The 16,236-nt window shown below is 37.2% G+C and overlaps 2 protein-coding genes across 2 annotated transcripts in view; one reads left to right on the top strand and one right to left on the bottom strand.

Annotated features, from left to right (window-relative positions):
* dve (SATB1_N and homeodomain domain-containing protein dve) overlaps positions 1-5,291 on the top strand; it is a 51,825-nt gene extending 46,534 nt beyond the window's left edge. Inside the window, exons 5-7 of the mRNA XM_035863689.2 lie at positions 2,939-3,487; positions 3,946-4,326; positions 4,787-5,291. Of these exons, the coding sequence (XP_035719582.1) occupies positions 2,939-3,487; positions 3,946-4,326; positions 4,787-4,963 (1,107 nt within the window). The 3' untranslated portion in view covers positions 4,964-5,291. The remainder of the gene's footprint in view (positions 1-2,938; positions 3,488-3,945; positions 4,327-4,786) is intronic.
* Positions 1-16,236, bottom strand: part of LOC118440523 (solute carrier organic anion transporter family member 2A1) — a 120,738-nt gene that overhangs the window by 71,175 nt on the left and 33,327 nt on the right. The gene's annotated exons all lie outside the window — the stretch shown is intronic.

Raw genomic sequence — 16,236 nt, forward strand, 5'->3', positions numbered from 1 at the left:
ACCGGTATTATCTAAGTGCACTCTCTTTGAAGATCCTGCTACCCACCCATCCCCGAACTTTAATGCCGCTCGCGGTGGTCTATGATTACCAATTTTCCCTGGCAGACGTTACCCGCTCGTATTTCGGCCCGTTGGCTAATGGCGAACGACCGTGATGGAGAACCTTCGTCTCTCATAGATTTACTTTAATCTGACAACGATTCCTACTCGAGGATTCATCGAGTAAAAGACATTGGGTTATATCTTGAAATTCAATGTAATGATTCCATTGAAGTAAAATGCATTGAGAAAATTGATGATTAATTTTTTTTCTTCTTCGGAAATAGAAAAGAAAAAAAGAGAAAAAGAGGAATGATAATACTCATTGGTATTATCTAGTTAATAAACTAGGTTTTATTTATACTCAATTAAAGAAAAGAAAAAAAAAAGAAAGAATAATTGATTGACTCTTAACGAACTCTGACATCATCGTTAAACATATCATTTTCATGCGTTTTCTACTATCACATTTTATTAGATATATGCATATATCTACGATCGAGTCACTCGATAAATTTATATTTCGTATCGTTCATAATCGTCCAACGTCAAAATTTTAATCAAACGTATAGTCTCGAGTAAATTTTCCATCTACTTTCGTAAGCCATCAACACCACCACCATCGCCGCCTAGAGTAATCGCGTTAGCCCTCTGATGATGCTTGTTGTTGACAAAATTACGAATTCATTCTTCATACGTGTGTTTACTCTTGGATTTAAAGGCGATTGATTTACTACTGGCCCGTACCTCGGCGGGATCAGCTGACAGACATCATCAACTGCGTCAACCTTCGCGAATAATAAATACGTGTAAATCAGGCTCGAAGAGAAGCGCAGCTACTCGTAGAGTCTCAGATAAGCCACTTGATACGTTTTTGAATAACGACGACAACGACGACAACGACGACAACGACGACAACGACGACGACGACGACGACGACGAAGACAAAGAACGATGATGACTGTTTACTGAACGATTTCTCAAATCTTCTGAGCAGAAGTCTACGACGACTGTCTGGCCAATGACGCCTTTACCAATCTACACCGCTTTAACCTGACTGAAAGATTAAGTGCGCCGTTGTAAAACTCATGGATGAAGATTCAATGTTTTGCTGTCAGTTTATAATAACGAATTAAAGACGCGTCGTTTGGCGTCTATTTTAATTACAAGGTTAATTAGTAGTCTTCCATTATTTTCTTGTTTCTTTCTTTTTTTTTTTTTTATTTCTTCTGACTACTTAAACAAACAGAAATTATCAACAAACATTTTATGATCTACTCGTAAAATAAATATACTTAAATATATATATATATATATATATATATATATATATATATATATATATTTAATATATATCTTTTTTGATAATTTACTTTAAGTATTAAAATATTCCTAAGTATGTACTCTCTTAGGTAATTGTAATAGATCTGATTAAAGGCAACCTTATCGTTGCTATTTCTGGTACAATTAAACGACAAGACTTTCTCGAGAATATTTCTTATTTTTTCGTTCTCGTCATCGTTGGAATTTATGACTAACAAATCCGCAATACGAAAAATCCTCCAAGTATCCGATTGATATCGTATATCTACACGAAATACGAAGAGAATTTTACAAATTCGGTGTGAAAAAAAAATAAAAGAAAAAAGTCGCTTGAAATTATGACCCTCTCATCTTACGCAATTTTCATATCGCAAATGTAAACTTCAAGACATTGTACTTAGACTAATAGTTCATGCCGAATGAAGCAAGGCCGTGCACAATTCTTAGCTTCTTGATTGATATATCAATCCGACGTTAAGTGTTCGCTCAAAGAAATATCGCTGTATCATGTCGAAAAAAACAAGCGTTGTATAAATCATGTTCAACATGAACGGTTTTAAATAACACTTATTTACGTTATGTTACATTCTATGCTTTTAGTATTTTTGAGAGAGAGAGAGAGAGAGAGAGAGAGAGATGGTGGGGGGAAGGGGAGGGGAGAGGTAATGGTAAAGAAAAAGAAAAATAAAATGAAATTCGTCTGTTTAAAGATCATAAAATATTTCAATTTAAGATCAATTCGATCGTTATGATTTATAAAATGACGGCACGATGCGTCAGGAATACGGAATGGATTACCTCGTTTATTAAGACTTTGTCGAGCTGCTTGATCCTCACCTCGCGGAGCCTGTTTGTTCTTATAAATCATCCCACAGATAAGGCACACTCTCCGTACTACTTCCTACGACTCCGAACTTTTCCATAATCTGACTACTTAATGCCCGATGACGATGAGCGCCGTCCTCGGGGACGGCTATCGGCATCGTGCAACGCCCACTTGTGTCAACACGATTAAAAGAAGACGCGCGTGCCAGGATCTTACGCGATTCACCTCCCTCTCAATCACACTTATATGTCCTTGCATAACGAATCTTCGACCGGTTTAAAAAAAAAAAAGAAAAGAAAAGAAAAGAAGAAAGAAAAAGAGAAAAAAGAAATTCCTTATGCGATTATAATCGTTCTCTTTGATGTAAATGTTTTTCTCTTTCTTTCTTTTTCCTTTTCATTTTTTTTTCTTTCTTTCTTTTTTTTCTTTTTTTTTCTTTTTTTTTTTTTTTTTTTTTTTTTTTTCTTCATTGCATCATACATCATCGTTACTCTCCAGTAATTATTAATTTTCTTATCTCGAGTGATTTTCATATTTATAATTCTTCAAATTAATCAATCGTATAAAATCAAATGTAATATTTTCCTAAAGCGAGGTCTCTAGATACGATATGAATTATTAATACATATGTATTTCAAGTATTTCAATATGACCAATAATATATACTTGGGAGATCTAATCTTGCACTCGTTTAATCCAAGTAATGCAGGAATAGCAGGTAATTTCAAGAGGATTCCCATTTTGCCGTAGATGACACTGTTGTCGCTCTGTAGAGGCGGCAACGATCTGTCGGAGGAGACCAAGAGGAATTTTGAGTCTTGGCTACAGCAACAACAATTGGGTCTTGGTCTGAATCCGATCGTACCATCCTCGAATCATCATCATCATCATACTCAAAGTCCTCAACCAGATGGTAGCGGACCAATTGGCGCTGGGAGTGGTGCGATTGGGCCACCACATCCAGCACTTTTACAATACTCTCATAAAACACGTATGAGAACTAGCTTCGATCCAGAACTCGAGTTACCACGACTTCAACGTTGGTTCGGTGAGAATCAGCATCCAACACGACAACAAATACAACATTACGTGACGGAATTAAATTCGTTGGAGTCACGACGGGGTAGAAAACCATTGGACGTGAACAATGTCGTTTATTGGTTTAAAAACGCAAGGGCTGCTCAAAAGAGAGCTGAGACCAGGGGTGTCAACGGTTACAGTCCACCAGGATTGAGTCCAAGAGGCGCCAGTATTGTTAGTGAAGATTGTTCCGACGAGGAGGAAGACTCTAGGCATCAGGTATAATATTCTAATTAACTTTTATATAAGAGATCATAAAAGCTGATCGAATTACTTTTACCCTTTTAGGACATATATGTGTATAATGAGATATATAGATATTGTCAGACATAATAAATAATTTTAATATAACCGTTTGATCGATATTCACTCTTTAAATCAATCTAATTAAGCGAAGAAAATTTATTTCCAAATTGATTCGCTCTTATTTATTCATAATTATTTAGACATCTTTGTTTCTTATGATTATCGTGTATCACTATAACCTCACGGTCGGTAAACGTGGTTTATTTCTTTTCTTTCCTGAGCTCGTAGTTAACAATCCTTAGCTTCTATAATGAATTAGCTCGGCCCAAGTCTGGTCGGTTGCTTTTGAAACGATGAATTTACGATCATTTCGAATAGCCTCTATTAAAAGTCGGCTTCTCAGACACTCTCGTCTCGTCCATTTGCTTCAGTCGACGTCACCGTCGCCCTGCCCACCTAGTAGCCCACCGGTCGGTCCATTGTCCTTGACTACACGACCAGAGGATCAACAACCGCCACCTTCGACGCCATCTTTGGTCAAACAAGAGGACACCAGAGTATCATCTGGTTCCGAGGACGAAGAGGCTAGACCGACTGGTCCTCTTCCACCAGGATTTTCATTAGTACCAAGTCCAATGTTCGGACACGGCATTATGTACATGTCACATTATTTGCCACCACGTGGACCAGCTGGATGTCCGACGAGTATGCTCGACGAAAGGAGAAAGAGAAATCGGACATTCATTGATCCCGTGACGGAAGTACCCAGGCTCGAGACTTGGTTCACTCACAATACTCATCCGAGCCATGCGGTACGTTTCATTTTATTATCATCGATGATATTGACATATATTTTTCACATTCAAAAATAATACGAATCTCTAAACGTTAGATTGATTAAATTTATTTAAAACGGCCGGCTATATTTTTGTAACAATTCATTTATTTCAAGTAACTCAAACAAATTGTTAGGTTGGAACGATCTTTCATTAATTGAATCGAAAATTTGAAAAATCCTCAGAGGAATTTAAACACTTTTAACATTGTTGTTGCATTTCATTTGAAGAACTAGAATCAATTTATAATATTTAATTTTAATCGAAGTATACGTTAACGTTTAATGCTTTGAAAATAATCCAATTAACAGAATTAATTCATACATCTTTATATCTTCATATAAAATTAATAAATGATATATTAAAGAGAAATATCTCAAATTTGTAAAAATGTCTGGATGTGATTTTAAAAGAGTATATCATGATCGATTCGCAGCTCATTCTCAAGTACACGGAGGAATTAAATCGAATGCCCTATCGTCAGAAATTTCCACGATTGGAGCCGAAGAACGTGCAGTTTTGGTTCAAGAATCGTAGGGCCAAATGTAAGCGATTGAAGATGGCCTTATTCGAAGGAGAGTCACCTCAACAACATCCATACCACGCAGATTAGTTCCTTTTACCTTAATCGCATTAAACTAGAGACACTCAGCTCAACTCTACTGAAGAAGGAGCAGAAGAAGAAGAAAGAGAAGGAGGAGGAGGAGGAGGAGGACGAGAAAGGATTCGTGAAGAAACTCAAAACGAATGCGAATCGTGTTGTTATAAGAAGAAAAAAAAAAAAAAAAAGCCGAATACTCGAATGCACTATTACTTTGATCGTGTCGACACGCTGTCGGCCATCTTTATTGTAATTATATCGCGTAATGATTAATATAATTAACATGGAATTTGATCAATGTAAATACGAGAACGATGTCGAATAAATCTGTATGTCACGATCGATCGTCTACTTTCAGTGACATCTTTATCATATATTCCATTAAAGAATTTCCATCACATGCTGGAGATTCAACGATTATATAGAGTAAGTATGTATATCATTAGAAAAAATAATTACATTTTATTAAATTACTTCACGAGATGAATATTCGATTAAGAATATTCAAATGTTATTCTCCATTGAAAATTGCAATAAGTAAATTATATAAATCCAATATTGTTTCTTCTTTTTATTTTAACTTTAAATATCACATTTATATATCTGTCTCTTTCAAAGAATATTCTTAATTTGACATAATTTTTAACTATCAAACAAGATACAGAGATAATAATAAAGAACGATGAAGGACAATCGATAGATATATAGGCCTGTTCTTACAACAGATAATTATCAAAGTCGATAAATTGTTAAAGTTCCTCTCATAAGAGTTATTATATTTGTTTAACTTTGAACCTACGCGAAGAAGAGAGACGTATGCACATATTATATATATATATATATATATATATATATATATATATATATACGTATATACATATGCATACATATATCTTTACACAAATAGGTACGTGTCGATACCGTCTTCAAGTTTGTCCTCGCACAAAGGACAACCACCGACCGAAATCTCGTCCCTAAGAGATAAGACAACGGAGCTGTCATCGAAACAACCCTAACTCAAGCGTCACGACGATCAATGAATACTTCTCTACAAATGAGAATCAGAGAATGTTTCTATCGATGTAACCACGTTCAATTTATTACATATACACATAGTACGAGAATTTCACGATAATAAGAGACTACTATTTTCTACGTTACTTTGTTGTGTCGCTTTAAATTCTCCAATATTTTCCCATTTATAAATATTACATTAATACTTAAACATTTCAATAAAGTAGAAAATAACAAAGAAAAAGAGATATTTGAAAGAGATCAATGAAAATTTATTTCTATTGAAATAATTCAATATTATAAGATACGAATAGGATTATACAAATGACCTATTTATTTAAATTTCAATAAATCGATAATAATCGACGTATTATTTTTGTTAACTTTATTTTTGTACTTCGCCGATATCGTTAAATTTCTGATATTACTACATTTTCAATGATCTTCTCGTAAATAGGAAGACAAGATCGAGGGCAAAATAAATCTCGTTCTTATCTGTCAATAGACGAACACAGGTACGTTCTATCTTTTCACTTCGTTCAAGTGGCTAGTGACGCACAAAGATGACGAAAGGGATATCGTCGTCAACGACGACTATGATATATATACTCAGAGAGGATAGGTCCTTCTGGATGCCAGTTGAGAGCGTCCCAGATTTAATGAACGTAGGAGGATTTGTCCAATTAAAACGTCTTACAAGGATCCATTTGGAACCGAGGCTCGTTCCGTTCGCAAAACATCGAATCACGACTTTGCCACGACCCGCCTCTTCTTATCCCTCGACTATGCAGGTATTATATATAATACATTTGACGGTTATCCCCCTTGTTATCGTTATCGAGTCTCCGCCTTTCGTAGAAACCAAGAATATTATCGAGAGGAACGAAAGAATCGTTTCCATGAAAATATATAGGAACGTTTATGAAAACGAGACTCTCATTAGATATTTCGATTTTTATCTTCACTCCTTTCATTTTTCTTCCTTTTTTCCCCCTCCCCGCTCCCCCTCTCTCTCTCTTTCATTTCATCGCATTTATATTATCACTAATTGCACCTTCATAAGTAAATTCCTCCAATCTTCCTTACGAATTCGTTAAATATAAAAATATAATAAATTAATCGTAATCTTGATATCATATATTCATGAAAGTCCATTCTTTTGCAATACGAATTAAAATATACATATATATATATATATATATATATATATATATATATATAAGTATGTCAATTTAATGAAGAAAATCTTATCTGTGAATTCTTAAAAAACGAAATTCACCTAACTCAACTCTGACAGGTAATCGTGAAGAAAAAATAAAAAAGAAAAAAAAAAATAAAAAAAGGAAAGGAAAAGAAAACCGAGAGACAGTGAAATCTTAATCCCATCGAAATAAGGGGCGGGAGAAGGAGAGAAAAGAAAGGTAAAAAAAAAAAAAAAAAAAGAAAAAGGGTAGAAGAAGCATCGAGGAGTGGTCGGACGGATAAGCAAAAATGAGAGCAACGTCGAAAAGGAGTGTATAAGGCGAATCATGACGAAGGAAAGCGAAAAGATCGTCGTACTCGTCGTCATCGTCGTCGTAGTCGTCGTCGTCGTAGTTGTCGTCGTCGTTGTAGTCGTCGACGAAGAAGAAGAAGAAGAAGAAGAAGAAGAAGAAGAAGAGGAGGAAGTGGTAGATGAGGACGAAAAAGTGGCGAGAAGGGAAGCGGGAGTGATGATGGGGGAGGGTCTTCTCATGCAAAATCTAAAAGTCAGCAACCTCGAGGATCATCCCTCTATCTGATCTTAATTTGTCAGCCGTTACGAGCATTTTCGAGCGCGTTCACGCAGATGATAAATCGGCATGACGTATAAACGGTTCGCCTTTTCTTCCTCGTAAAAGTGTCGTCTCTTACGGGCTGGCCTCTATTGGTAGACGAATTAATTAGCGAGAATATAAGAAAGAAAGAAAAAAAAAAATGAAGGAGTAGGAGAAGGAGTTGGAGAAGGGAGAAAGTAGAAGAGAAGTAGGAGGATAAAGAAAAAAAGATGAGAGTGGAGTGGGAATAGGAGGAGTCAATTCTTATCGGCGTATTTCGCGAGTTCATACTCTCTCTCTCTCTCTCTCTCTCTCTCTCTCTCTCTCTCTCTCTCTCTCTCTCTCTCTCTTTCTCTCGAGAAATTTTCGGTGGATACGATATGCGAACGGGAAGAGATAGAAAGAGATAGATAGATAGATAGAGAGAAAGAAAGAGAGAGAGAAAGACAGAGAGAGAGAGAGAGAGAGAGAGAGAGAGAGAGTACGTCTCGTTCGTAAGGGAGCATTGTGTGCGCTTCGGCATTCATAGGACGTTCTTATCTTCCTATCCGGAGAGCTGTCAGCAAAGTTCCTGAATAATAATGGAGCGTGAGAGACAGAAGAAGAAAGAGAGAGAGAGAGAGAGAGAAAATGCGTCGAAAGAGAAGAAGAGGAAGAGCTCGCGGCGTTCTCTCCTATCAGCCGGCTAGGATATGCCTAACTATTCTGTTTCAAAACGCTTGCCGGACGTTTCGCCATAGATAATGTTGTCCAGGATGGTTAGATTGTTGGATACGACCGATAAGACGACCAAAAAACTATCTCAACGTAGCTGTTACGAACAAGAGCGAGTCGATTACGTCGAAACTCACTTCAGATTGTTACTTTACGAGGAATACCTATGCCTTTTGAAGTTTCACATCAAACGAATATGCCAGATATTATTATGACTAAGAGAAAGAGGAAACAAAAGAGATAGAAAGAGAAAGAGAGAGAGAGAGAGAGAGAGAGATATGAGAAAAATTTTCAAAATTATAAATATGAATAAATTCAAATAATAATTTAAAATATATCTCTTTCTCTCTCTCTCTCTCTCTTTTTTTCTAAAAATGAACAAAATTATATCTTATATAAAGAAAATTTGTTCTAATCAAAATGTATATGTACATATATTCAATTTTATTAGATATTTTATTAAACTATACGAATCCATATATCGCGTTTTTTCTTTTATTATTTAAAAGACGGACTATTAAATTTATAACATAACAAAATTTCATCAGCACACTCACGAACATATAGATTGATGAATTTTCAAAAAATTAAAAAAAATGATAAAAATCGAAAAGGCTAACAGGTTCGTCGATAAAATTCCCATTTCCGGTTATCACAGCGACTTATAAAAAGATTTATAATATATTGTACTCCCTTGCGAAATTTCAAGCTAAATAAAAGATAGGTAAAGGTTGAGAACGTTATCACGAAGGGTCGCCGAGAAGGCAAAGAAAACAACGAGGATGAAAGAGAGGGAGTCCAGGGAGAGTTAAGAGACTGAATCACGAAGGAGTACGAGAAATCGGGAGTTCGCAAATTAGCCGCAGGATTGGCCTCATAATCCTTGAGGGATGCGAAGCGTTTATTTCTCTCTTTCTCTATCCCTCCCTCTCTTTCTCTCTCTCTCTCTCTCTCTCTCTCTCTCTCTCTTTCTCTCTATCTATTTCTCTCTCACTCACTCTTTTTCTTTTTGCCTCCCTTCAGCTTTTTTCCTCAAGGGTGGTAGATGAGGTCGTATAAACGGACTCACTTCGTGGCCCTATCTTACCTCTCTCTTTCTCTCTCGCACTCCTTCTCGTTCTTTCATTCTTTAATCCCTCCCTCCTCGAATTACTAGCAACGACCGTAGTAAAAATTATGATCACCGAGAAAAGGATCGGACGAGAAGATCAACGATTGAAAGTAATGAGCCGTGTGATAGGAGAGAAGAACCCAAGAGAAGAAGAGAGAGAAAAAGAGCAGACCGTTTAATCCGTAAGTTGGGACTAATTAATCCCGTTAATTTAACACTATCGTCTGAGGTATCCCTTGAGCAGGAACATTTACGTCAATTTCACGTACGACGATACGTGGCTCGTATTACATATTTCGGAAAGGAACGAGTAAGAAGATAAACCAATCAGAAGGTTAAATGCCCTCGAATACGTAGGAGGAGATGCCTTAATTGATCTATAGCGAAAGATTAAATGGATTAGACGTTCATGGTTAAGCCTAAATGGTAAGACGGCTATGATTTATAAGACAAAATAACTTTAACAACGTTTTCTTATTTCGATACTGAAAACAAATGATTGGCTTACTAAAAAATACTATAAAATAAATAATCAAAAATGAGATAATAAGAATATTGTCGTTTGATTATTTTTCTATGATCTAAATAGATACCTTATATATCTACTTATGGAGAAACGAAAAAGAAAAAAAAAGCCAAGAATATACTTGAGATCATGGTTAAAGGACAGGGGGATCTCTTAATTGATCTACGGCTAAATATTACACGATCGAACGCAACGTTAAGCTCAGTAAAGTGGTCACTTCTTAATCGGTCATTCGGCACGATCTATCGTAGAAGTAGAGAAAGAGAAGGATCATACCACTTAGCTCGTTCACTCTTGCCAAAGAGTAGATAGATAGGTAGGTAGGTGGGTAGGTAGGTAGGTAGGTAGGTAGGTAGGTAGGTAGGTATAGAGAAGGTCTTTTCGCGACCGTAAATAAAAGAAATCCTTGTAATGGCTTTTGCCGAAGAACCTCCTCCTTCATTCGTCCATCTCACTCTCTTTCTCATGGACCGGTTATTAAGCCCTAAGGCAGGAAGAGAGAGAGAGAGAGAGAGAGAGAGAGAGAGAGAGAGAGAGAGGCATTCAAGTACTCACCCTACTACTATGGCCCTGAAGGGTGAAACGTATCGAAGGTTCACGTTGGTAGGCTCGCAACGCTCTCTCGTCCACTTGCCGGCAGCAAGCTCGCTTAATTCCTTAACCCTTATAGACTTTGAGAAAATTTAGGGAGCTCCGTTCTTGGCGAGCCGATGTGGGACGCGTATAAACTGCCGCGGGTAGGAAGTGGAAGAACGAAGAGAGACAAAGATAGAGAGATATAGGGATAGAGGGAAAGAGAGAGGAAGAGAGATAAATAGAGAGACAGAGAGACAGAGAGAGAGAGAGAGAGAGAATGAAGGAGAAGCAGGAATACCAGGTGCTCCTGGGATCTTGGCGGCATCTTACGCCCGGACGATACATAATTTATGTCGCGCTCTGCCGGGCTTAAGACAGTATTAAGATCGAGCGAGCACCGACGCGAGTCCTTTACCTCTCTCTTCCACTCCATACAGGATTCAAGCTTTCTTTTTCTTCTGCTTTTTTCCGCGAATCCTTCAAAATCGAGTTAAGTTCTCTCTTTCTTAAATCAAAAATGGATAATCCCGATTTTAAAAAATGGATAATCCCGAATTTTTCTGCGAGCAAATCGAATGATTTTTCTTTTTCTTTTTTTTTTCTTTTTTTTTTTTTTTTGATATCCATTACGATTGATTTCATTCTTCTTCTTTGATCGTAGCCGAATGAACGAAATCATTTGCTGCGTTTCTTTATATCGACGAGATTTAAAATGTTATTGAAGGAAGATTTTTCTTTCTTTCTTTCTTTCATTTAATTAAAGCTTAATTGCATTTGGAACAGATATAAATATGTTCGTTAAAATGATAAAATAAAAGAATTTCGATCGATCATTCGATAAACCAAGGTAAGAATTATCGTAAGATATCGACAAATATTTTCTATTTCATGAGTCCGTAATCGCGAACGAATTTCGAGATATCACTTTTTAGTCCTTTTCATTGGAGATCAGAAGAAATTCCATAGGGCTTAAGGTCGGTGCCGAAAGGAGATCAGGATTCGAAGGAAAAGCCGTGCTGATACGATAGCACTGGCCTCTTAGCCTTTTTATGGTCTGCCAAACAGAATCCTTCTTCCTACTTCGCGTACATCGTCGTGTCCTTTTGATCCGATACACGCGTACCTTTTGCGGGAAGGGAGAAAGAGAGAAAGAGGAAAAGAGAGAATGAGAGAACGAGAGAAATAGAAAGAGAGAGAGAGAGAGAGAGAGAGAGAGAAAAGATGGAAAGCTCGAGGTCGTCGTAGCCTCGTACACGCCGAATCGTGGAAGGATCAGGGATATTACGGACATATTTCCTCTTGGGTAGACTCGACTCGATCTTTCTTAGCGGCATGTTTATTCAACGTGGGATTTAAAGCCGGCAAGCATAATAATATCCATCTCACGTTATCACCGAGAACGTTAAATTAACTTTACGATCGTCCTGCGAGTTCGTAAAATTATTATCAAACGGAACGTTTACGACCATTTTCTCTTAATGCTAAGAAACATCTTCGTATGTATGACAAAATAAATGTACATATATATATATATATATATATATATATATATATATATATGTATGTATATATACATATGTATATATATAAATAAATATATATATATATAATGCCTATGTATATACGTATGTGTGTGTGTGTGTGTGTGTGTATAGATATATTATATAAAAATATCTAGATCTTTCGTAAAATTTGACGAGAACAGACGGCCAAGAAAGATCCCCTATAGGATTATCGAAGAGAATTCTGTCGGTAAGGATTCTCGTCCAACGAGGAAGAAAAAAATAAAAATAAAAAAGGAGGAAAAATACAAATAAAAAACGAAGGAAAAGAAAAGGAGGAAAAGAAGAAGAAGAAGAAGAAGAAGGAAGAGGAGGAGGAGGAGGAGAAGGAGGAGAAAAAGAAGAAATAGGAGAAAGAAGAAGGTAGAAAAAATAATTGAAAATTTTCAAACGGTCAGAGAGAACTTTTGTGGGATGGAAGGGAGGAAGGGAGTTCCGGAGGTGAGGGCGGAGGCTCGGGGTGGGGGAGAGTAAAACCGGCAAGTAGTTGGAGGAGGACGTCTTGGCTGGGCGACTTGCGATAAAGCAAAGAGCCCGCGCTAAATACTTACATAAATCTGTATTGCCTTGCGCAGCACGAGAGAAGCTTATACTACACCCACACATACGCACACGTAGACGCGTGGCAATAGAGAAGGAGAGAGAGTTGGCCGGTTACATCCCCCTACCACGATGGGGTTCGTTCTCTCGAGAAATTTCGATGAGTTCTATCTTAAAGGCGATTCCAATGAAATTGTCTTTCGAAACAATGATGGATCATCTTTTACCTCTCTTCTTTTATTTTTTTTTGTTTTTTTCTTTCTTTTCTTCTTTGCGTTCCATCATAAATTCAAGATTTTCTTTTCATTTGCAAAAGATTCGTTTGATCTTAATTTGAGAAAGAAAAAGAAAAGAAAAAAAAGAAAAAGAAAAACGAGAACAAAAAAATACGTTATAATTTCTATTAAGTTTAATATGGTTTGAAACAATTTTTAAGGAAATATAAAATAGACCATCGTTTGTTTTATCTGTATTGTAAATTGAAAGTTTTCTTCGAACTTCGAAAATTCTAAACATCATACATGATTAATCTCCATTCTAACATGACTATTACACAACTTACTCCACATATACGTCTAATATTATTTACATACACAAGAGATTCATAAATAGTAAAATCCAAAACGATCGATGACGTATATACATACAGAAAGTGGAGGGTGATCGCGTTTTAGGGATGCTGATAGTAGATAGGGTCTCTTATGGGAATCGTTCGATTGATAAAAGTAAAATAGAAATAATAAGTAAAAAATGTGGAAAAAGGATATAAAAAGAAAACAAAAGAGAAAAAAAGAAGAGAAGAAAGATAAGAAAAAAAAAAAAGAAGAACTATTAAGCCTTATGGCTCTCTGTGAATAAATAAATCTTTCCGTTCACCGGCAGTTAAACGTATTAATTATTAAACCAAGCGAGAAAGGAAGATACAATGAAAGAAAAATAATATAAAGGAAAAAGAAATAAATAAAAGGGAAGAATAAAAAGAAGCAGAAGAAAAAGAGGGGGCGGGTGAATGTAAGGGAGTGGAGGAAAGGTCTCGCGAGGAGGAACGCGAGGATAGGAAAAGGGGGTTGGGTTTGAGGTTTTCGCAGGATTCGCGGCTGCCGGAGCAATAAATCTGCCGGGTATATCTGAGCTCATGAATGTTATTAAGATACAACCCCCCGCGTGCTGAGCGCGGGAATAGTAAGATGCACGGGTGGGTGTGTGCGTGCGCGCGCGTATTTGTGACTACGTATCCAGTGTAGGAAGATATAGAGTAAGAGAGAAAGACAGAGATAGAGGAAGGGAAAGAGAGAGAGAGAGAGAGAGAGAGAGAGAAGTGAATGAAGAAGAAGAAGAAGCGGGGAAAGGAAGTAGCTCGTGTAAGATCGCTAGCTCCTGGCAGGACGAGCCAGAGCAGGACTAAGGAGAAGAGTAGGGATGGGGGTTAGAGAGCAACGATGGAAGAACAGAAAAGAGTAGCGACCGGGAGAAACGGTTATGAAGAAATACCGCCACCGGTAATCCCACCATAGATCACTGCTTCTACTGGCCGCCTCTTCTGTCTTCTCCTTCTTCTTCTTTTCCTTCTTCTTCTTCTTCTTCTTCTTCTTCTTCATCTTCTTTTTCTTCTTATTCTTTTCCTCCTTCATGTCGTAATATCGTGGACTTAACGTGCGTCGACATCGTGTAGAAAGTTCGTAAGGCGAATATCGTATCGATTAGAGAAAGAATCCTCGTCGAAGATAAAAAAAAAAAATAAAAAATATATATATATATATAAAAATGTATGTGTATAACTATACGTACATGGTTATGATTCTTGATTAACCTAAGATTTAGCAACGTCTTGGAGATATGTACGTAGCTATTCTCACGAGCTAGCTCTCACATTGCAGAGGTTTAATTAATTGAACTTTCTCGAAGGAAATGGACCGTGTCCTTTAACATCAAAGAAGATACTCTCGGGGTTTGTCCCTAACTCTCTCTCTTTCTCTCTCTCTCTCTCTCTCTCTCTCTCTCTCTCTCTCTCTAACTATCTATCTATCTCTTAGTCTATCTGTCTGTCAAAGTTCTCGTCCTGCTTGCCAATTAATAAAGGGCCAATAATATATTTGTCCAGAATCCGTCGTCTTATTTCGTAAAGAGCAAACAAACATCGTACGTAGTTCTCATAAATCGTACACGGTTTCTATTTAATCAGTTGTATAAGATATAATTATAAAGTAAAAAAATTAAATGAATGATAAATATTACGTCGACTATAAAAAAAAAAAAAAAGTAAAAAAGAAACCAAGTAATTACACGATCACGGTCAGAAATATCCGGATTTCTTTTTCAAACGATCCTCCTCGTTTCCGAACTTGGCTCGTCATCGTACGGTCCACGATAACGAGTTACAGAAGGATGAACATGAGATTGTAGTGGTAATGATGGCGATGGTAGTAGTGTAATAGAAAGGGAGGAACGACTGTATCACACAACAACATATAATGTGTAAGCCCGAAGGGTGGTTTATGTATCGCCAAGGCAAGATATCCGATGATTTAGCTGTGCTCTCGGGGCTGCTCTAGCAAAGGAAGAGGAAAGGGAGCGGGGAGGGGAGGGAGGAGGAAAGAAGGAGAACCAAGTCTTCTTATCTCGCGGCTGGCCGCAGTAACCGTGGTGTAATCTTTTATTAATTCGCCGACTTACGAAATTTATCGTGGCTTTTGTTTACCAGAAGACGGCACGTTGTCTTAAATCTCACGAATATAACAGAGCTCGGTTCCTCTTCTTTGCATTATCTTGAGACAATCTCTTTTGGCGAGAAACTATAAAGGGGAAAAAAAAAAGAAGAGAAAAAAAAAGAAAGAAAGAAAAAGAGAAAAAGAATTCGTTCGAGCCACTCGCGAGGTTATTTTTCTTTTGCGAAACAGGAAGAAGAAGAAGAAGAAGAAGAAAGAAACAAGAAACAAAAAAAGAAAGAAAAGAAAAAAGAATCGTCTAAATAATTCAAAGATATTCAACTAATTCGTAGAAAGTGAAGTAAGTCGAAGCAAAGTGGTATTGTCCTTAATCGTTTGGCATTTGCCAAACGCGAATGAGGGTGAGAAAAAGGGATAGGGTTAGACGAGGTAGGTCTACGAGTCTCGCGAGACTTTTCGGTATGTACAAAATTCCATGGCATATACGCGAATTCCATATAACGGTGCCGGAATGGCGCTATATTATTATTAGAGTCCCTTAAGTCTAAGAGCCTTAAATCTGCGATAAGTTATGGGCACCCCTCGCGCTACCCCGCACACCACCGGTCTTCTCCTTACCTTCCCCCTCCGAACCCCATCCCCCTTCTCCTTCTCCTTCATCTCCATCCTTCCTCCTCTTTCCTCCTTCCGCACCTTATACCATTTCCCTGTAATATCTTAGTCTACGACGGCGCTTCTTCGGCCTTTATCTCGCATACATTATACGCCCCCGAACGGGCT

The sequence above is a fragment of the Vespa mandarinia genome, chromosome 7 (assembly GCF_050613455.1).
Source record: "Vespa mandarinia isolate Hongniang chromosome 7, ASM5061345v1, whole genome shotgun sequence".
Lineage (NCBI taxonomy): Eukaryota > Metazoa > Arthropoda > Insecta > Hymenoptera > Vespidae > Vespa > Vespa mandarinia.